Genomic DNA, 23,255 nt, shown 5'->3' on the forward strand with positions numbered 1-23,255 from the left:
CAGCCGATATATTGGGACAACATAGTATAAATTGGACTCTAGAGGTAGAGTATGTGGTCCCAAGTCCTGGTCATAGCACTCAAGCTTACTGTTGTTCAATATAATTCACCAGGTCCCTTACCTAGTCATAATGATGATGCGTGTCATTTAGGGTTGTCTTAAGGATTAAGTGAGATAACCTATATAAGGTACATAGCCTAGTGTCTTGCCTTGGTGTCAGGACAGGGTTATGGTCTTCTTCTATCTTCGTAGACATCCTCATAGACAACACTTTACTAGGCATGCAGATTAAAATTGAAGTTTTAAATCTTAGTGCAGTTTTAACTGGGTCACAACCATAAACAGACCATCTTGTAGTCTGAGAATTTATTGTTGAAATACCTGAGTAATTTTTTGTGCCCTTTCACTTCTCCTTCTTCCAGGTGCTCATTGTCTGGACTTCCCGTAGTTTTTTGGTTTCTTCAGAAACAGGGAAAGAAACAAAATTTCAGAACAAGTCATATGGACCCTTGATTTTATGAACTAATGAAAGATAGTGGAGCCCAGAGGTTAAGAAGAATGGCACTAGCCGGGCACAGTTGGGAACGCCTGTAATCCCAGTGGCTTGGGAGGCTAAGACAAGAGGATCATGAGTTCAAAGCCAGCCTCAGCAAAAGCAAGGTGCTAAGCAACTCAGGGAGGCCTGTCTCTAAATAAAATACAAAATAGGGCTGGGGATGTGGCTCAGTGGTTGAGTGCCCCTGGGTTCAATCCCCAGTAACCTCCGCCCTCTCCAAAAAATAATGGTTCCAGAGTCAAATTACCTGGGGTTAAGTGCTAACTCTGTGACAGCGCCACTGTTTGATTCTGGGAAGGTGGTCTTAAACTCGCTGTACCTTAGTGTCTTCATCTGCCTGACAGTGCCTGGGGAGTGGCAGCATTCAGTAAATGTTAGAGTGACACAGTCCCATTGTTCTGGGCTATGCGGATGTTCCCTTCCACCCTGATTTATTGATGTTCTCTCTGAGCAGGCTACAAAAACATAGGGAGCCCTCTGCTTGGTCATTTATTGTTCAGAGCATGTCTGTTAATGGGTTGGAGTAGTAGAACAAGTATTGTCCATATATATGAAATTCTTATTCAAGATTGATTTTCAAAGTTCCCAAAGCTAGGGCACATTTTTCCAAAGTTTGATTTTGGTTTGACTGTAGATTATTATAATTAGGAATAAGAATCTCCATAAAGGTATAAAAATGTAATCAATGTTGGTATAATTCTCTGGATAGAAGCATTTCAAAGTGATAATAATAGCAGCAGACCTGGTAACAACAACTAATATCATAACAAGTGTGCTATTTGCCAGATTCTGTCCTAAGGGCCTTATGTGCATATCTCAATTAATTCCCATGACACTCTTATAAGTAGGCACTTTTATCGCTTGTACTCAACAAACAAGAGAATCCAGGCATTATCCAACAACGCTGGCTAAAGAAGCAACACCTCTCAGCTGGTAGTTATTTTATATTCTATTAACATGTTTTATTTTCTTCACAACACTACTTGGCACCTGAATTATCTTTTTTATTGTCTATTGCCTCTATTAAAGTTATTTAGACAAATACCGTATTTCAATCACTGCTGTGTCCCCAGCTTCTAGAACTGGCCTGGCTGCTAATTGAATGAATGAAGAGGCTTAAAATGTTTAAATACCTCGCCAAGGTCACGGAACCGTCAGAGCTGGTATTCAAGATGAGCTCTAACTCCAGAACATGAGATCTGGTTTTCTATTGTAGAAATAGAATTTTTATAGCTTAAAGTCTCTCTGAATATAATCTAACCTAAGGCTGTCATTTGCAGATGAGGATACTAAAGCTCAGAGAGGCAAAATTCCTTTCTAGTTTCTCAGAGTTTGCTAGTAGCAGAGACAGAATCAGACTCCAGGCCCCAGTGTGGCATTTTTTTGCATCACGAATTCATATAAAATTAAAGTAAAATCCTATATGTGTCTGCTGTACATCATCTGCACATTTATTCATGCCCCAGATCTGAGTCACAGTTGACACTTCCCTCTCCCTACTGCCCTCTTCATTAATTAACTAGTAAACGACAGTTTACCTTCTAAATAATCTCAAATCATTCCACTTTCCTTCAACTGCACTAACCACCACCTGAACCACCCTCAGCTCTCACACCTGGATCATTATAGTAGATCCTACTTAGATTCCTCCTGCCTCCCCTTGCCCCCTTTCAATGATTTCTTTACAAGAGGGTTATATTCTACAATGTAAATCTGATCTGCTATTCTGCTGCTTAAAACATAGCATTTATTGTAAGGTATGACTTAAAATTCTTAGCATAGCCTTGGAGCCTATGGGGTCTGGCCCCTAACAACTTCTCCGGTCTCATTTTGTACTGCTTTCTTCCTTTCTCTTTCATTCTGTAGCTCCACTGACCTTATTTCTACTAACACCAAGCCCTTCCCCTCTTCAGAGCTTTATTTCATGGGGCTCTTCTTTGATGGAGAGCTCTCCTTTCCATCCCTGTCCCTCTCTTCCTCATTTATGGTCTTGAATCCTCTGGATCTCAGCTTTCATGCCATTTATACCAACCTCCCCCGACCTCTCCCCAGCTAGGTTGGGTCCCTTGTGCTAAATGCTCATAGCACCCTCTGTTTTTCCGACATAGCATTTATTACAGTTGCAATTTGGCACATTATTTGTGTGATTATTTATTTAATGTCTCCTTCAACTTGTCAGAAGCCCCAGTAACTATGCCATCTTATTCCCTGGTGATCCACAGGGCCTGAAATATAGCAGATGCCCCAAAATTATTTGTGGAGCATTCTGTAGGCCTTTTATCGATTCTCACTCTGGGTTGACATATCAGTGACAAAGCAGAAATGTGAATTGTATTAAAGGAAAAGAAGCCAGGGAAAACACTGAAAATAACCCAAGAAACTTACCTCCCCATTCCAGTATGAGTTGTTTTTCGTTTTGGTAACATTTACCAGTGCATTTCTTCTTCAGAAGGTTCAACAGCTTAGTTAAGGGTATGCTGGCCTCTCCACTTGAGTCTCAGATTTGAGAGGCCTTACTTCCAACTCCAGTGTGATGGACATGATCATTTAGTTTGAGGAAGATAGAGAAGGGTGCTGCTTCAGTAGACCTCAGCAGATCACAGAAAAGTCTTATCTCTGCTGTGAGAGCTGGCCGTGTTGTCATCACAGAGCAAGGAGAAGCCATCACCACAAGAGGAGGGAGTCAGCAGTGTTACCTGTCGGATGCTGTCTGTCAAAGCCTTAGGGCTTCCCTCTAACAGAACTATGGGAAAGCAAAAGCTCTCAAACGCAAGTCTCATGCCTAGCTGGACACTCATGTCACTTGATTTTTGGTTTGGCTCAGGCTTCAGGTCACTAATGAATGTGTTTGTTTCCAGATTAACCACAAAACTTGGACATTTAAAATAATTCTAAACTAACTACTTCACTAACAGTAACAACAAAGTAGTTGCATACATTAAGTAGATCATATTACAAACCTAATATTGGTTGGCTGGCCACAGACTTTCTGAAGTCTTACAAGTTCAACAGGCCCCGCTCTGTCTGAAACATCTTCAGGGAACCAAGAAAATGCATGTGATGAAACCAAACAGCCATGGAAACCCAAATATACTACTTGGATCCAAGTCGTCTTTTGTCCAAAGAGTGCTCTTATTTTGTCTTTACAGAGGCTTATGGGATGAAGGAGGTCTTTTTTTCCCTCTGAAATTAACATATTTGATTTATGCAGAAACCACTAAGGAAGAGGAAACTACATGCCTCTGAGTAGCATTTAAGGTAGTATCCTGATCCATGATATATGTTCTAGAGAACACGTTTTCTAGAATAAACTATTAACTAAAATGCTTTGTGAAATCTTGTTTTGATCGATACTTTAGCAATTCTTCATGCCACTCTGCACATTCTGCTCTGCCTCATTCATCAGTTGATATTAAGAATGTTACAGGAACATCTAGAATTGACTGATAAAGCTCAGGACATCACCATGAGTGTTCTTGGCTTATATGTTTTTCTAAAAATTATTCTCATTTTTCCAATGAGTTTCTCTCTGTTCCATGAAACCCTGCTAGTCACTATTCTTCCAGAATGTACACTAAAGTCCCACCACTCAGAATTTATTCATGCCAAAATGTACTCTGAGAAAGATGCAAATAATCATTATATGTTGTGGACTCCAGAACTATCCCACAAAGGTATATGCAAAAGATAATATATTTCTGGGTTACAAGTAAACTTGGAGATTGAATAACGCATTAAAGTTAATTCCTTTGAGAAACCTCACTAAACCACTATTAAGGAGTATTTTTAGGCATAAGCTCACATATCACATAAAAATGATAAAATTAGAGAACATATAATAATATAATTTTCAAAACTTGAAGGCAAATGTGTGAGAACTCATTGAATTAGCAGATGTGAGAAAGCTAACAGTTGGGAAAGTTGACAGTCAACCCAGTTGGTACTTCTGAAAGGTTCAGGAATTGGTGGCACCAGGTACATGTAAGAGTAGGAGTTGAATGGGACGAAAATAAGGATAATTTATAAAACATTGTTTAAGAAGCAGGTATACCCAGGCATGGTGCCACACACGCTGGTAATCCCAGGGGCTTGGGAGGCTGAGACGGGAGGATCACAGGTTCAACACTAGCCTCAGCAGCTTAATGAGGTTATAAGCAACCTAGTGAGACCCTGACTTAAATTTTTTTTAAAAAGTTAAAAAGGCTGGAATGTGGCTCAGTGGTTAAGTGCCCATGGGTTCAATCTCTGGTACCAAAAATTAAAAAAAAAAAAAGAATAAGAATAAGAATCAGTTATATCCCCATTCCAGGGGGAAATTCCTGAATATCTGTGCTCATTCACTCCAACACAAGTTGGATGGGTTCCAAGTGTTTAGGAATGGACAAGGAGGTTTATTCTTTAGAGAGAGTTAAACTGGGGGTGTGGGAGGAACACCAAAAACAGAGTATATACTAAAAGCAGTGAAGAGATTAAAGGGATTTATGCAGACTGAATGATGAGCACTTCAACTCCACCCCACCCACGGTCAATCTTTTTTACCTCCAATCAGCTTTTAGTCTTCCTACTCTTCTGTTTAATGAGACAACAAAGAATTTCCAGATAACTTTTGTAAAGCTTTTGATGTGACAAATGCCAGTTGATAAACAGAAAAAAGAAACATCTTGAATAAAATAGGCTATATAAATATAAGAAAAGATAAAATAAACTATAATTAATATTTCAAATAATTAAGAAAAGATGGGGCATTCATGCAATAGGAACAGGATGCTCCATAAAAGAAGTATTCAGAGAACCACTATCAACAATAGCAGCAAAAAAGAACAGTAAAAAGATTAGAAGATTAAGTTGAAGAAATTTCTAAGAAAGTAAAAAATGGTTTAAAAAATTGGAAAGAAGGAAAAAAATTAGGAGTTCAAGCATCCAAATAATAAGAATTCAAGAGAAGAGCGGAAGTAAAGAAATAATCAACGGAACTTTGCAAGAAACTTTCCAAGTGCTGAAAACACAGAGTTTCTAGATTAAAATTAACCATGGAATCAAACAGATTCTCAAACATTTGCCTCCCATACACTCTTTTTTCAAGAAACTATTAAAGGATGTATTACACCAGAATGAAGGAGTAAACCAAGACGGCGTGGAACAAAGAACAGAGGAAACAAAGAGATGCAACACGGAGAAGGGCAGAGGGAAGCCTGGGTGATAATGAAAATTGATTCTAGGTGAGCTGTTACGCACCAAGCAGAGAGGGCAGCCAGCTTAGACTGAAGCAGGCCAGAAGGTACCAGGAGAGACTTGCTCATGGGGTTAGTAGAATACATGATGAGAATGAATGTATTGAGAATTTCACAATGGGAGTTTGAAGTCGGAGGAAAAAAAAAAATAAAGACAATTACAAACTCCAGAGAAAACAAAAATGTACACAGGGAGGAAAAGTAATCATAATTTACTGCATAAGTCAGCTTTACTTCACTAACATAATAAAATCAACAATGAGAAGTGATCTTATCAAAATTATAACAGAGAGAGAGAGAGAAACTAGAATTATAATATTGTACTGCAACATTAAGCAGATGGTGAGAGGTGAATAGGAAGCATTGATTGATGTGGAGAGGGGAGTAGAGATAAAGGCAAAGAGTGTTCATCTTCCTTTTGTGGAGGAGGAAAGGGGTGTCAGTAGACTTTTTGCCTAAAATGGAAAGATCAAGAATAAGCAAAACAAACATATAGAAATATGGAAGTAATTACTAGAAGAATCTGCCTGCTAAAAATGTTGAAAGTAGTAGTTTCAGGAAAAGAAGGAAAACTGGAGAGTAGGACTGGGTACTATTATTTGTTTTCATCATTCTAATAGACCTCTGTGCTCTTTAAACTGTGTTTGTGGAACTTCTTGAAAATACAATCTTTTTTAAAGGTCATTTTATTTCCACAAATAAGAAAAAGAAATCTTGTTAAAAAATAACAGCTTTATTGAGGTGTAATTCACATACCATACAGTTCACCCAATGGTTTTAGTATATTCCCAGAGTTGTGCAACCATCACCCTGATCAATTTTAGAACATTTCATCACCTCCAAAAGAAATTTCATACCCATTAACAGTCATATCACATTTACACCTAACCATCCTGGCCTCTGACAATGATCATACTACATTCTGTCATTATGGATATGCCTATTCTGCACTTTTCTCTGAATTTCAAAGAAATGGAAATGCACGACATGGTGCTTTGTAACCAGCTTCTTTGATTTAGAATGTTTTCAGGTTCTATCCATGTTGTCATATGTATCAGTACTTTATTTGTTTTTATTGTCAAATAATAGTTCATTGCATGACAGACCACATTTTATTTATAATTTATCAGTTGGTGGACATTTTAGTTGTTTCTGCATTTTGGCTATTAGGAATAATGCTACTATGAACATTTTGAATATATTTTTGTATGGACGCGATTTCTGTTTTCTTGGTTATAGGCCTAAGAGTTGAGTCGCTGGGTCATGTGGTAATCTAAATTTAACTTTTTGAGGAATGGCTAGACAGTTTTCCAAAGTAGGTGCCTCATTTTACATTCCAACCAACAGTGCAGGAAAGTTCCACTAGATCCTTACCAACATTTGTTATTTTCTGACCTTTATATGATGGCTGTCCTAGTGGGTGTGAAGTAGTAACTCATTTCAATTTTGATTGGCAGTGATATAATTCATGAAAACATAACAGATAGGATTTTATCAATCTATTTTGTTTTTACTATCTTAGCAAGTAACAAACATTCTTATTGAGGGTGTAGGTTGATACAAGTTTTCACAAAGGACAGTTAGGTACAGGTTGTATTTCTCTTATCCTAAGTGCTGAGGACCAAAAGCATTTTAGATTTCAGGTTTTTTTGATTTTGTAATACTTACATATACCTACTGAGCTATCTTAGGGCTGGGACTCAAATCTAAACACAAAATTCATTAATGTTTCATATATAACATATATGTAGCCTGAAGGTAATTTTCTATAATGTTTTCAGTATGCCTGAATTTTAACTACAACTTATCACATGAAGGCAGGTATGGGATTTCCCATCATGTTGGCACTCAGAAAGTTTCAGATTTGGGAGTATTTTGGATTTTAGGTTCTAGGTTAGGAATGCTCAACCAGTTTATCAGAATGTGAAATGTACTTGATGTTGGACCAGATTTCCCATTTCTAGGTATATGACCTAAGGAAAAAAATCAGATGTTGGGAAAGTTGTGTTCTTAATTGTACTACTATTTATAACCTTATAATATCAAAAACTTTGAAACTAATATAAATATCTACCCAGAAGAAACAGATTAAGTGAATTCTGATGCACACATAGAATGTCTAGGCAATCATTGCAAATAATGGTATAAGGTATATTTTTATTATCATGGGAAGCTTTCTACCACATATCAAGCAGGGCAAAATCAGACTATTGAATGCCTGCATGAGAAGGTCTCAATTGTGTAAAATACCCTTAGAAAGATTTTTTGGAATGATGTCCAATATGTTAAAAGTGATTATATTCCTGGTAGTGAAATTTTACCTAATCTTTTTTTTTTTTCAAACTTTCTCCTTTGTATTTTTTTGTATTCAATTTAGTTAAAAATCAGTCTGTATAATTTTTTTAGAAAATCATAAAACTATTTTAAAAGACTATGCATTTAAGTCCCATTTTTATATTTAATCAAGGCTTAAAATTTAGCTAAATACCTTTCCCCTATCATTACTTTTTGAACCTCACAGCCATCTACTAAAGGCATAAAGAAATTCATTCTTGTGGTAATTATATCCACTTAGTGTAGAACACTGTCTTGGGCTCTTCCTTCAGAGAATTTTATTATGTACTTGGGTCTCTGTGAAGTTCTTTTTATGTGGAGTTATGCCAGATATAGGACTTCAGGGTCATGTCAGAGCTCAAGGATAAGAACAGGTACAGATCTTTCTCCATATATTCTGTTTATTGGAATAATTGTTTCACTTATTATTTTATAAGTTAAGGAAGTTCTCTAGATATATTGCCTACATCTCATTCATTAATCCTCTCAATAATTCTATGAGGTTGATACTGCAATTATAATATTTTACAGACGAGGAACCTGAGGCACAGAGAAGTTAAATAACCTGTCCAAAGTTTCTCAGCTGAAGAATGACAGATCAGGGACTGAAGTCCAATGATTCTGGTCCCAAAGCACCTGTGATCTTTGCTTCTGTACTCCACTGCCTCTCTGACTTTCCTCCTAAATATGATTCCAAATACTTTCTTGCTTGTTTTTCTCCCAGACTCTCATTCCTACCATACATGCCCTGAGGTAGGGTGTATCTGCCTAGTCTTTCCTGCAGCAAATGCTCTTTGCAGCTACCTCTTTACTGTTCATGTATTTACCCATTGAATCTCATAGGTTATTTACTGTTTCCTTGACATTCTCTTCTCTGAAATGTGAGAGCAGGCTTTTTTTTTTTTTTTTTTTTTAAGATGTATTTCAACTTTGCATCAAGACCTGGCGGCAGAGTGCTTAGGGCTGAGACAGAACACGGCTGCTCTTCCCCAGGCTGCCTCAGCCTCAGGCAGAGCCATGCCTGAGTCCAGTCATTTGGGAAAAACATATAATTTTTATAAGACTACAGTTTATTCTAATTATTGTAATAATATATGCTCACTTAAAAATTTTAGAAAGTATAAAAAAGTATAGAGGAAAAATATAAAAGCATTGTGGCCCTATGCTCCCATGATAACCACAGTAACTGTCATTTCCATACACACATTTCTTTAAGGTGTTCATATCTATTCATGAAATTTAAACCTTCTAAATAAATTTATAGGTGATAATTTTAGAAAATGCTCATTGGTACATATGTGTATTGATAAGTTTAAAAATATGCCAAAGTTGGAGAAATTAAAATTTTTTAATTTTGTACTCCAACTTGATTTTTTTTTAAAAAAGAAAATAATTGTAAATATTTTAAAACATTAATATGAAAAGATACGATGGCTTCAGTGTGTATATTTTCTTCTGAGAGTAATTTCTTCATTTATTTTTTATCTACAGAGGCTGCATATAGAATATGCCTTCAACGTACGCTTCTTAATTTTATGTGTACAACAGTAAGATTTACTTGAAATACCATCAATTTTAATTTTTGACATCTATAATTTTGGTTGTTATCGTCTTAGTTATTCTCTTGTGATTGAAATTTAGTAAACTTCATGAAGATGTTTAACTGTTACCCTGGGGGAAAGGGATATAAATCTCACCATTATAAAAGCAATAACAATGAAAGAAACTCATAGGGCATGACACGTGATAAGTAGTAACTACGTTAAGCTTGATTTGGATTGAGATAGTTTGTGCCGAGCCAAATTTTTAAAAGCCATTTTATGATGGAGTGACTCCCATAAATCACACGTCTACCCTCTCGTGTCTTCTAGGTGTCTGGCCGTCGGAGGAGGTCCTAGCTTACTACTGCCTCAAGCACAGGGATGTTTTCAGGTACAGAGCTTCACTTACAAGATCCATGTTTAGCCCATCATGTTTAGTGAATCTGCACATTGAAAACAGCCTTGTTTACAGTCTTCCAATTAAATTGTTAGAAACCAAGAAAAAGGGAAAAAAAAAGTTCACCAGGAACACATGTTGCTTCTGAAAAGAAATCTGCATTGCCCTTGGGTACTAATACTGCACAGCAAGCTTTTTGCTATATGTCAAAGGCTTTTGATTTCCACTGAAGGCATTTTATTTCACTTTGATTTGGGGGAAACAAAAGTGAAGCTCCAATCAATCCTTACTGATTGTGAAGGTTGAAAAGAAATAACAACAACAACAACAACAAAAACCCACAATAAAAACGTTCTTTAAACTTCTGCTGCAGAAGCCTCTACAGAATATTTGATAAATAAACACCTCATGGCTATTATTTAAAGATGCCATCCCACCCCTAGTTTTAAAGGTATTTTTATGTGCTTGACAATATGTATTTGTGAAATATAAATTACTATTACAGATTCATGCTACAGAAATAAGTGTTTTCAAGTATTATGCATTATAGATCAACCTGTGCGTGGGATTTAGGAAAAAGAAAAAAATATCCTTTTATTTAAAAATTCTAAAGATGTTTGGTAGACCCAGAAAATATAGGTTTCTTGTTTTAATTCTTATTTTATTTTATAAAAGTCATCCAATATATACTTCCTGAACCAGCCCATTATGATTCCCAACAAGCCATTAGTGATCACGGTGTGTGTTTTAACAATATATACTTACAAGATTGACTCAATAATATGTATTTTTTGATGCTTGAAGGGTCCATATTTACCAACCAGTCTATAATTACTTTGAACAAACTAAGGACTCATTGAGTGCATTTCCAGATATGAATATCCTCTTTTGGCTTCTTCTCCCTTTTCTCTCCCCCCACTCCCTTTTAATTTTGCTTTTTTTCTCCTCTTGAGGAAATAAACTTCCCGAACTGGGAAGAAGAAACAATCTTAGGAATCTAAGCATATAAAATAAGAACAGGGCAATTTTGAATTTGGGCTGCAGAGCTGCCCTGGAAGTCTGGCATTTGCTCATCTCGCTGTGCTTAAGCTTGACTGGAGCTCCAATCAGCGAGCAGTGGGCCAGGGAGAGAATGTCACACGTTGAGGGCTGATATTTAGGCACAAAGGGGAAGGTAAGTGCAGAATGGCACACTAGACTGTGAGCTTTAACTCTGAGCCGCTTTACTTTGGAGCGGTGAAGCCAGAGCCCAGTCATTACTTCAGTCTGGGTCTGTGGCTTAACCGTATTATGTCCCTGCATTGTTTATTCGCTGTGTTGTGTTGGGGTCAATTGTGATTTAAGTGTTAATTGCTAAATGCTCTTTGTGTAATTGTGCTTTATGGGGGCGGTTCAGCTTTCCAAAATCTATGTTTGTTTGAGATTTTTTTTTTTTTGTAAATTCAGGATTGCATCTATTTGTGTGTGTTGTATGTGACTATAATATAGGTATATACACACTCACATATATTCTTCATTTACTTGTCTAACTGTTTTTGAAGGCATGAATGTGGATTAACAGTGTTATCCTTTCCTAACAATTATCTTTCGTTACTCTAGCTAGTTTAGTTCTAAAAGACAGCGCCATTGACAAGGGAAAAAAAGGGAACCTTCTCAGATTTTTCAGCTCAGCGGTGGTAATGTTGCAGTGAACACTAATGAGGGAACCCCCACTGATTTGCCTGCTTTGTGACTTTTCTATTTCATAATTATTTTTAAAACGCAAAACGACATGAGGTAGCCTAGTCATGTCTCCACAACTTCCTGGTAGCGCCGTTCTTACTGCAGATGGCAATTTGTTCTTGTAACATATATATCTCTCTGACCATTTTCATCTAATTTGTATGGGTTCTACCATTTCTTTTCTCTCTTTCAGGGACCTTGCTGTGTGTGAGCTAGGGGGTGGCATGACATGCTTGGCTGGGCTCATGGTAGGTCTTTTCTCAATTCCAATCCCATTCAGAGGGAGGAACAAAAGGAAAAATGTTCCAGGGCCTCCAACTGCTGGGTCAGAGAACCGTCAACAGCATCAGCTGCGGTCAAGCTGCCGGGTCTTGAGAGACCTTCTAGATTGACTTACTTTCGGATCATATTGATTTTATGGTTGCCTCGATGAGCAGAAACATTTTACCCCAGTGTAGTCAATATCGCTTGTTGTGACATTCCAGGCCTCGCACAGTCTTTCTTTGCCATAGCGAAAGCATTTTTTTTTTTTTTCAGATTATAGTCCCATTTGCTAAGATACAGGAATAGCCCGGCGAATCACAGTTGGAGCACCATGATATAGCTGCTAATGTTTTGCCTGCATTATTACACCAACAAACATGATCCAGAGCGCTCAGTAATTAGATTCTTTTGAATTAGATTGGCCATTCAGGAACGTCGTTCCCCATTCTCTGGGTTCTGAGTCATGTATTCAGGAGATATTATGTAGCAGCACAGTGCATTAGACAAGTTTTTATGTCTCTACAAATAAAAGCATATTGTTACACTGATTGGCATTTGACAAACCTGTCGCTCTTATACAATGTGTCGAGGTTACAGCCCAATGTGCGAGCATGTCAAAGCTCACAAAAAAATTACCCTCACAAAGCCATCTGCCTGCAATGCAAAGTTATATGAAGGGCATCAGGCAGTCAGACAGAAGCAGGCTGAAAGGCAGAGTGACAGCCTTGTATGATGGCTCTACTAGATAAACAGAAGCCCACAAATGAAAGCCTCTCAGAATACCATCATCCGCTGTCACAATGCAATTACCGAACAGAATGATAGCAAGATAGAGGCTCCCGCAAATGGAATGATAAAAGTATTGACTGATTTGATTGAATGATTAAAATAATGCAGACATAAAATGAAAAAAGATTGAAGATTGTTACAGAGAAATAGGTGAGGAAGCATGATACTGAAGGGTTGTCACTCCTGTCTTCACTTCCACACAGACAAGCATATTTGCTCATTGTTTGCTGTGCTCCTTTTTTTTCTTTCTTCTTCTTCTTCTTTTTTTTTTTTTTTTTCAGGTTGCTATTTCTGCAGATGTCAAAGAAGTTCTGTTAACTGATGGGAATGAAAAGGCCATCAGAAGTATCCTTATTCAGATAGAAAATGGGTTTGTTGTGCTCATTCCTTTTTCCCGGCTGAGTAACAATTGATATAAAGAAAGACAGCATGGGGTATTAAAAAAGAGTCCCCCACACACACACGATCAGTAATTAAGAAAAAGTAGAAATATATGAATTCATCACATAGGACTACATGGGTTTTTTTTTTCCTTCAGATAGATTTTTATAGACACTTCTCATTAAAAGAACCCGTGTTTGTGAGCCTCTCAAGACAGTAAGAAAATTTATTTCACAATCATGTTCAAGCACACTTCTTGCTCTTTTATTTTCATTAAGACTTGCCAGCATTAAATAAGTTATGTAATATTTATTTAATGGGTATTGCTTGCACATATTAACTTCCAGCATCAGGCTTGTTATTACCACTTCTGCAATTGTTATTATACATACCAGGTAATATCGTACCTATTCTAATTGCCAAGGAGTTACCTATATCCCCACTGGAAACAGCTATCAGTTCTTCATTATTTCCTTTTATTTAGGATTATAAAAGCTATCTCCCTTTTTTTCTGCTATGCTATTACAGTTCAAACCCCATTATATTAGATTATGCTTTACTAATATGTACACAGAGTTCATGAAAATTGAACTGTACTTTAACTAAGAAAGCAAGCATAATTTGTGCCTACTTTAGCAGTCAAGCTGATTTGCTCAGGGGCAGTTAACAGCCGTTAGAAATTGAGAGGAAAAGTGGAAGATGTTTGCTTTGATTTCTTTCTTTCTCTCTCTCTCTCTTTTTTTTTTTTTTTTTTTTTTGGTGTGCCTTACATTACATGATGAGGGAAGCAGCCTACTTATTTGAATTGTAGGCCCCTAAAATGCCAACGCAACTTGGGATTTTTTGCCGCATCTTACATAAAACCTATTTTTGATTCTCCTTTTCTACTTCCGTTCTATAATTTTTTTTTTTTTTTTTAATAAAATTCGCTGCAGCTCCATCAGGCTGCTCGCAGAGGAGGAAGGAGGAACAAGAAGCACAGTAGCTAATATTGTTCAGCGGCACTTGTGTGCTCTACAGAGCCCCACCCAGCTAATTGCCTGACAGACCTAAAAAAAAAAATTCAGGAAGGAAAAACAGCCAATCACAATCTTGGCCTTTCACACAAGGGAAAGAGATCACAAAAGGTGCTTCCTTTTTTAAAATGCAGGATTTTAATCATAATCTTGAGACTGTCGCAAGTTTTTCAAAATATTCCTGAAGATGAGCTGATGTTGTTTCATTCACTCTGCTTTATTCTGAGTTATTCTGTGCATGTATCATTTCACTCTGCTCCTCCTCCTTCTGTCAGAGAACACAGAGAGCAAGAGGAAGCTCAGGTATGCCAGTTCAGCCTCAAAGGATGTGTTTTTTTTGTAGGGAGAGAAAAGCAGGAATATTGAACATGAATAGATTATTTTAGCCTCAGAAACTTTCAGATTGGGCCCAGTAACCTGAGATTTTTTTTTTCTTTTTTCCCCTCAAGTCAGCAGGTGTCTTATTTAAAAAGCATCAGAAACCAATTAGAACTTTTATCAAACTATGGGAAGCATCTGCAGTTAGTATGTAATTTTAATTGTACTAAAATTATTATTGAGCTAAACTACAGAGCTTCCAGAGAAGGGAAGCAATGCTAATGTCATTAATTACCGCACCTTTGCTTTAAACAGCAAAGATGCCATGCCAGCTCTTGAAATCAGAGAGGAAATCTCAGATTCTGCATTCACTCTGCCGGCCTTTCAAAGAAATGATTGGTACAGCCCCCTCCCAAGAAAATGGATTTTTAACATTTGGTCCTCAGAAGCTCAGCCCTGAGAGTGCTTTATTGTGCTGGGTTTTACAATGGGTTTAATATAGCGGGGTGCCAAAGGGCAGGAGGGGAAGAACTTTACAATGTAGATAAAGTAGGTCCTTTCAGGATTCAGACCAAAACTGGTCGTGTGTTTTATTTCATCTCTTAGGACTTTCCTGATAGAATTCAGTTTTTTCATGCAGTTGTTCTATGTTTGTGTGCCTTTTTCTGTTGTAACTAGATCTAATTTTTTTAATTAAGAGAAAAAAGCATGCATAAAGCCTTAAAATTGGCAATGTGTTTTTCCTGCTTTTAATACTAATGTTGTTCTTGATTTGCTAACAGAGCCGACAATGGGCATCCGTCGTAATCTGTTTTACTGAGTGAGGTTAATATTAGTGAATCCCCCCACCATTTGTGTGCCCACTTTCTGTAAGAATAACTAATTCACTGAATCACATACTATTGATGCATATAGATAGAAACAAACTCATTTAAAAATTACTGTTTACATCTTTCCTTTAAAATTTTAGGAAGCCTAAATTATACAGCAGTTGTAGGATATTATCCAAAAAATTACTTTCTAAAAAGTAAAAGTGGATGTCAACAAAAAAGGGGGGGGGGAACATTGCCAGAAGCCAGAAAATCTCTAAGCAAAGCTGCTAATTATTCTTAATGGGCAAGATGAGCACATTAAGAAACAAATGAATACATCAGTGAAATGTAATTGAAAATCGACCTGGCAATCACACATCACATCTGAGTATTGGCCTGTATGTTATTCTCATCATTTTAAAAATTATTTTTGTTGTTCTTGGCTTCTGAATTTAATGAATTCAACTGAATCTTACTTCCTAGTCTCTTAAGCTTCCAAGATTCTGATTTTTACCATTTTTATAAATGAAAAAAAAATAGAATTTTCTATTATTTCTCTTTAATCTTATTATTGCTATTTGTAATATGTGAGGCAATGAATGATTAGTCTTGAATATTTATATCACAGAAGGATGTCAACCAATTGTGAGGTTATTTATTATCTTCCTAAAATGTATCAAATGGATTGACTACATCTTCTAGAACTCTCTATCTCAACCCTGGAAAGCTAGATGTTGATCTGAGGCTTATTAAACAGAGATATCTGAAAATAGATTAGGACTTGAAGTAAAATGAATTTTCTAAGTTTCAAATATTTTCTTGGACTCATGAGTAGGTTTCCCTGAGGTTCTTCTTGGTCCTTAAACTTTGTCCCTAGGTTTAGCCCAGAGCTACCTACTCAAGAGCTGCCTCCCATTGTATCTGTACCCCAAGAGAAGAAAGGATAATTGGAAATGGGACCAGTTAGTTCATCCAATTCTCAAATGTATCCTAAAACAATGTGAAATGCATTCCTTTTTCTTTGGCACTTCCCCTTTAGTGCAGTAAAGAAAGAAATTTACAAGTACCCACATGTAAAACTGCCCAATAAGGTCTGTGGCTGGTGATGACAGTGACATAAGAATAGAGAAATAGGATGCTGAGTTATTATTGGTGCTAAGCCTTTAACAACTCATAATGAATAAAAGTAGAACACCTAGAGATGAGCAGCTCTCTCTAGCTGCAGTCACTAACTCACCCAGTGCAACATGCATGTTATCTGCAGAATATAACAATATTTGGCTACACATTTCTCTGTGCTCTTGATCCAAGCATCTTATCTCCATGGTATGCATCAGTCTACATCATGATTTGAGCTCAGAATTCTTCAACAACAGGTAAATCTTTGCTTTCTAAAGGAAATATTCCTGGCTTACTGTTATTTTATTTAACAGGATCTCTGACTTGTATAATCAACAAGCAAAGCTTCATATAGAATGTGCAGCCTGTGCTGGAGAACTTGGAAATCCCAGGCCATTATCTGGGTCAAGGCCCTTCCTGCACTAGTGACTCCAGTTGTACTTCTATCTACTAGATACTTCATAAGTAAGCTCTACATGCCTTACCTTGGTAGTAGTTCCACAAATGTCCTTTAAAATTAAATTAAAATTAATTCATCTAGTATTAATTGCATGCCCTTTCAGGCTAAAGATATAGCTAGAGATGACGTAGTCAAGATAGAGCTAGTTTCTATCCCTGTAGGACTTAGATTTTGCCATAGCTAGAGCATATTTATACAAAAAAACTACAGGGCAGAACTTCTTTGATTCCTTCCATTTATTTCAATGCCACAACGTAAATGTTCACATAATTAGTTCTGAGCAATAGTAACAAAAAATGAAGCTTAACTTCCAAACCACATTTTAGTTACTATCACTAGTCTCTTCATCTTACCAAACTTTTGCCTGAATTATTTTTTAAAAGATAATGAATTGACATTATTTTGGCACCTACTATGTGCTTATCATATGGCACACCTCATTAAGACTATAAAATAGGTATCATTGTTTCTGGTTTTAGAGATGGAGTGCAGAGAGGTTGATTTACCCAAGCTCACACAGCCACTGTGTGAGCTTGGGTATCAAACCAGCACTAGAAGGTAGGTTTATTTCACTTTGAGGCTTTGTTTTCCCCAGTAAATCATTCTGTTTCACCAAAAACAAGAACCATTAGGTGTCGTTGAGTTTCCTCAGAACCTTGGAAGAAAAGGCCTCTCATGTGTAAACATATAGTCATTCTCTCAATTCACTGGAGTAATAAGTATAAGTATGTTTGAGAACAGTGTGCAGGACGGGGGGTACAGTTTAGTGGTAGTGTTCTTGCCTAGTAGGCATGAGGCCATGTGTTTGATCTCCAGTGCGCGCGCGCGCGCACACACACACACACACACACACACACACACAAATTATCAATAAAGGATCTAAGGATATATAATACTATAGTGCTGGGCATGGTGGCATACACACCCTGAATCTGAGCAACTCAGGAGGCTGAGGCAGGAATATCAAAAGTTTGAGGCCAACCTCAGCAACTTGGCATGACCCTGTCTCAAAATAAAAAATAAAAAGGGCTGGGGATGTGGCTCAGTGGTTAAGCATCCCTGAGCCAAAAAAGAGAATAGTTTCCAGAGCTGGACCCCATGGTGCACACTGTGATCCCAGCGATTTAGGAAACTGAAGCAGGAAGATCATAAGTTGGTTCAATCAATCCCCAGTACCATAATAAAAAAAAAAAAAAGAAGAAAGAAAGAAAAGAAAAGATAATAGTTTGCAGCCTTAAGTCAGCAAATATTGCCACATTGGACATTTAAGAAAAATCTTTAAAGATCAAAATTAATAGGATTTACATTATGATCTCATCATTTTCTACCCTTTTCATGTCCCTTCATTGGGAAACAAACCAAGAAAGTAATGCTTTGCTAATCACAGTGTTATTACTTTTGAAATATTTGCTTTCTTAAAGAATAATGCCAACTCTAAAAATATATGTACAACGCTAATACATACAATAACCACTAATTACAGGGAGAGGGTAATATTTTCACAGTACTACACACATACACACACGCACACACACACAAACATACATATATATATATATACTCACATATATGATATAAATATATCATACATATAGAATTTGCTTAAATAACTGTTACTGCTATTATATGCAAATACATGTTTTAAGACTAAAAATCAACTGAAACAAAACTTAAATGGAGCCCCACTGCTACACTGTGCTTTGAGAAGAAAATCAAGAGAGAGAATTCTGGTTTCCTCTGACATGAGCCCGCGTCCCGCAGCTCTGGAAGTTCAGTTGCCCAGACAAGGGGACTGAGGTGATTGCTCTGTATCCACTTAATCAGAAATCACATTAAGGCTTTCTTTGCACCAGCCCCTCCCACTGGAGTCTTCTGGAAGGTGGGTGCCGTTCCAAGAACATGATTTGGTTTGTTGTGTTGAACACTATCCTGGCCATATTGACTCGATTTGATTGGATTCCCTTTATTACCCTGAGGTGACACAGAGGGATGATAAAATCTATTATTGGACACAGTGCCATCCGGAAGAGCCATCAAAATCTGACCTAAAATAAAGGGTGGGGAGTAGAATGTCAGAATTTATCTCTTAAGGTAATATTTCAAAATACTATTGCCATTTTTTTTCTCTTGGGGCTTATTTTAATATTAAAAAAACACACCTCCTAAACCACAAAATACATTTCCTGCCCAGTTCTAAAAATAAAGCAGCCTAAATACTGCTGTGAATTTTTTTCATTAAAAAATTGCTTCTAGCATATAAATACATATGCTTGCTTCAGCCTGACCACCTGCAGTCACAGGTTTATAAATTGTATAAAAGTATATAGTGTTAAGATGTTTACTAAAAATTTATTAATAGGTTTTCTGAGTTATATAATTTAACTTCCCTGTGACTATTTTATAAAAAGTATTACCTCCACTAACAAAATAATATGTTTTGCTTGATAGATTAGTCATGTACTCATATGCCGCTACAGGTGTACCAGGCACATTATGGCATGTGGTTGGATGCCATGGAAACACTGAGGAGGGTGTGTCCAGAGTGTGGGGGAACTTAAAAAAAAAAAAAAAACAGTTGTCAGTTGACTCTTTACTAATTTTGTTCTTCTCAGAATAAAGATGTCAGCTGTCCTTTCCAGCAAGACATTTCATTTAGAAGACTTTCCTGAAATACTTTCTTCCCAAAATAGACAGAGCTGTAGGCCTATGTGTCATTTTAGTTAATCAAAACAAGTAGGCAAATTAGTCTCCTTTATTTTTTTAATGAATGTAATTTAACGGTATTTAATTTGCATACAGCAAAGTTCACCCAGGAAAGAAAAAAAAAGTCTGCATTATGGCACTTTTGTAACCCTCAACAAAGCCCTTCATTAGGAGACCTAATTGATTTTTCCTACCCACTCCTGGGGAAGAAAGCTATCACAGTACCTGCTCATTCACTCCAAGAAGAAATGGGTGTGCCTGGTGGTTCAAGCAGAGATTTGGGTTAAAAAGTCCTGGGGCTCTGTTCTTGCAGGGAGATCTTGGCCAATGCTTGCTTCGAGCATTCAGGAAATCTTTTTCTGAGCAATAGGGGAATGTCACTTGTCTGCTTGGTGTCCTCCCCATGGGCCCAATTTAGTTTAGCTTGCAGCCTTCACTGGAATTATTTCTATTTCTTGTTTATTTAGACCTGCCTCTTTCTAAAAGAGGGGCTTTGAGGCTTCTTATGGAAACATATGGAATATACTCTATAAAATAAATGAGACAGCGAGGACACTTGAAAATTAGAAATCTGGGAAAACATGGCGAACATAAAATCAGTCCAGAAAATACATGCCCCAGGAGCACTTCTTTTAGGACTTAATGAGCTTCCAATATGCACGGGGGCCGGAGCAAAGACAGGGAGAGCAGCAGTTGTAAGATTAGTGCCCAGAAGTGGAGGCAAAGTCAGTTGATCTGAAGTCCAGCTTTTCCTGTTGGACCTTCAGAGAGGTGGCTCTGTTTGAGGTGATGAATCAGCTCCTCAAGACACTCTTCAATAAACATGGCTGTTTTGTACAAGTCCTTCCACACCAGTAGATGCCCAATGGCCAGTGTTAGATCGACTTTCTTCTTTAGTAATTCATTTCCTTTCAAAATGCTCCGAACCTTTCTCCCCTTCTTCTCATTTCTTCCCAAGACTCTCCCAGTCGCTCATCCCCACTCCCCCTGCATCATGATGCTTTATGATGGTTCCATACCACCACCACAAGATCTTTTAATTCCTGGGCTGCAGTTTTGTCACCTGTGAAATGTACATCCTGGGAGCATCATAGCAAGGCCCAGAACAGAGAGGCTAGTGGAGAGTGACTGCCGCATAGGTGCCATGCCCTGCTTGATTGTTAACAATTTAGTGTATTTCCTTTTAATATTTCTGAACATGTACTTTACACCATTAACTGTGTATTATACATATACCTTTCTTTTGGGTTTATATAGCTTTTAATTGTATGTGTAATTAATGGTTTTTTGAGACATTTTCGTTGCTATTAAAAATTTATAACCTGAGCACTTATATTACAGAATGTTTCAAATTTAAAATAATTTTGATTTTGATCTAACATAGTAAAACAATAAACCTTAGAAAAAGAGATAAGGCAGGAACTCTTACTTTCCTTACTTTTCAGAGCTGATGGAATTTGCTAGCCTCATGGTTGGATCTACATCTCCTCAATTTTTATTGTGTGACTTTTCCTAAACTACACAACCATACTTCCTCAGACCTTGACCAATTATTCAAGTTATCTGGATGTAATCCAGATGGAATATATCTCCTATTTAAAAAATATAATGCCAGAAGTTTAAATATAAATTCTGTTTTTGAATAGAAACAATATTGAAGAGTAAAAGATTTTGGCTTCCAATATGAACATTTGTTTTTAATGTCCATACATTCTGAGTATATTTTGTTTGTTTTAGAACGATCAAATACTAATAAAATGTTTTGAACAATAAAAAAAAAATAAAAGATCTTGTGTATGGTAAGTAAGTAGATCAGGGCTACCCTGTGCTCTGCCTCGTCTCTTCATCGTGCTATTCCCATCATGATAAGAAGGTGCTGTGGGTTTTATTTCCCAGTCGGTTGAAAACCACTGCACAAGTTTCCTTAACTGTCCTACAGATGTGAGAGACATCATCACAAGGAATCAGAAGGCTGGTATGTTCAAGACTCAGAACATTTCAAGCAGGTAAGGCACATTTCTATATTAAAACACTCCAGCTTGTCAAAAAATATACCCTACTGTCATATATATATACACATACATACATACATACAACAAATAAAAAAGAAAAAAAAGAAGTAATGCACCTGTGAATGAAACTGCTTTACTTCATATTGTGGATGGTTATTTCAAATAATAATAGCTAACCTTTATGGAGTACTTACCATGTGTCAGGCACTGTTCTAAGCACTTTACAAGCATAATCCCATTGAATGCTCATGAGAACCCTATGAAGAAGGCAAACACTCATTATACCCAACTAATAGATGAGAAAACTGAAGATAAGTATATTAAATATTGTGTTGAGGATGATTTTAGGGTTGAGATGATACAATATGAATTTGGAGAAGCTCAGCCTGGGACATTCTTAAGTGGCTCTATTTCAGTGCTTTTCATCCTGGGACCAGTTTTGTTCTCTGGGAGATTTTGATATTCTCTGGAGACGTTTTTTATTGCCAGGACTTGGGGCAGGAGGGAGACTGCTGCTTCTGGCATCTGCTGGGGAGAGACCAGGATTATTATCACTGAACATCCTTCTGTGCACAGAGCAGTCCTCCCGACAAAGAAGTATCTGGCCTAAGACATCATCAGGGCTGAGGTTGAGAAACCTTGCTCTATTTTGTGATATTAAAATAGTCTAGGTCTTCATTGCCTTTTAGAGTCTATTAATTCTTTTTCAAACTAAGAGAAATGCTTGCCCTCGACCAGAACAATGCTGTGTTCTGTGATGTTACATTTAATTCTAGCCTATTGGAATGGACCTAGAAGTAATGAGTAAGCATTTAGTAGTTTTCATATGACGTAGCTATATTTGTGCATTTTTCCTTTATGTATTTAAATATTGACTTTATTAGAAGAGCAATTTCATTTTTAATTATTTTATTTTTACTCTTAATCATTTTAAGTTTTCCTTTTGCTGAGGACACTCCCCACCTCAAATGCCCAAATTGAAAAATAACAAGAAAAAAGTTGAATGAACAGCTCCAATGCTTAAAAACCAAAGTGGTGGACAGATTGGTATGAGGTTATGTAATGATAATAATTTTTTTCTTTTGTATTTGTAAGTGCAACAAAGTGTCTTTAGATATAGTTTCAAATCCTGCATTAGAATGTTCTGAGTAGGCAGTCGGCACAGGGGGCAGTATGCACTACATTTCTTAGAAAATTGAACAAACAAATCTGTTATCCACAAACCTCAGGCAGGTCCCGAGAAAGAGAGTCTGCCATTACTGGTGTGTTCCTAATTTTTGGGACAGTCTTTCTCCACAGGAAGATAGATGGTCATACCCTTCTGAAGAGGACTTCATTTTGGGACATGATTTTCAACCTGGTCTTTTAGTTATCAATCAAAAGTGCATTTTCTATGTCGTCCTCATTTACATTTATTTAATGCTTAAGGTCATTTGTGACCATTTGAGTGTATTTCAGCATATGGAATCAGGGAATAATAGATTTCAGCTTCATGCTGTGAAGAGAGATTGTGTTTTTACAAGACACAATGTTGTTTACTGGGTGTTAATAATCACTAATTAATAAACATATCTAGACTTCTAAAATGCTGCATTTTAAG

The 23,255-nt window shown here is 36.9% G+C and overlaps 1 protein-coding gene across 1 annotated transcript in view; it reads left to right on the forward strand.

The window, feature by feature from the left end:
- The window catches only part of Camkmt (calmodulin-lysine N-methyltransferase), a 388,519-nt gene that overhangs the window by 314,989 nt on the left and 50,275 nt on the right, over nucleotides 1–23,255 (forward strand). The window contains exons 4-7 of the mRNA XM_076833434.1: nucleotides 9,993–10,053; nucleotides 11,975–12,029; nucleotides 13,116–13,179; nucleotides 21,583–21,649. Of these exons, the coding sequence (XP_076689549.1) occupies nucleotides 9,993–10,053; nucleotides 11,975–12,029; nucleotides 13,116–13,179; nucleotides 21,583–21,649 (247 nt within the window). The remainder of the gene's footprint in view (nucleotides 1–9,992; nucleotides 10,054–11,974; nucleotides 12,030–13,115; nucleotides 13,180–21,582; nucleotides 21,650–23,255) is intronic.

Source organism: Callospermophilus lateralis, chromosome 14, assembly GCF_048772815.1.
Source record: "Callospermophilus lateralis isolate mCalLat2 chromosome 14, mCalLat2.hap1, whole genome shotgun sequence".
Classification (NCBI taxonomy): Eukaryota; Metazoa; Chordata; class Mammalia; order Rodentia; family Sciuridae; genus Callospermophilus; species Callospermophilus lateralis.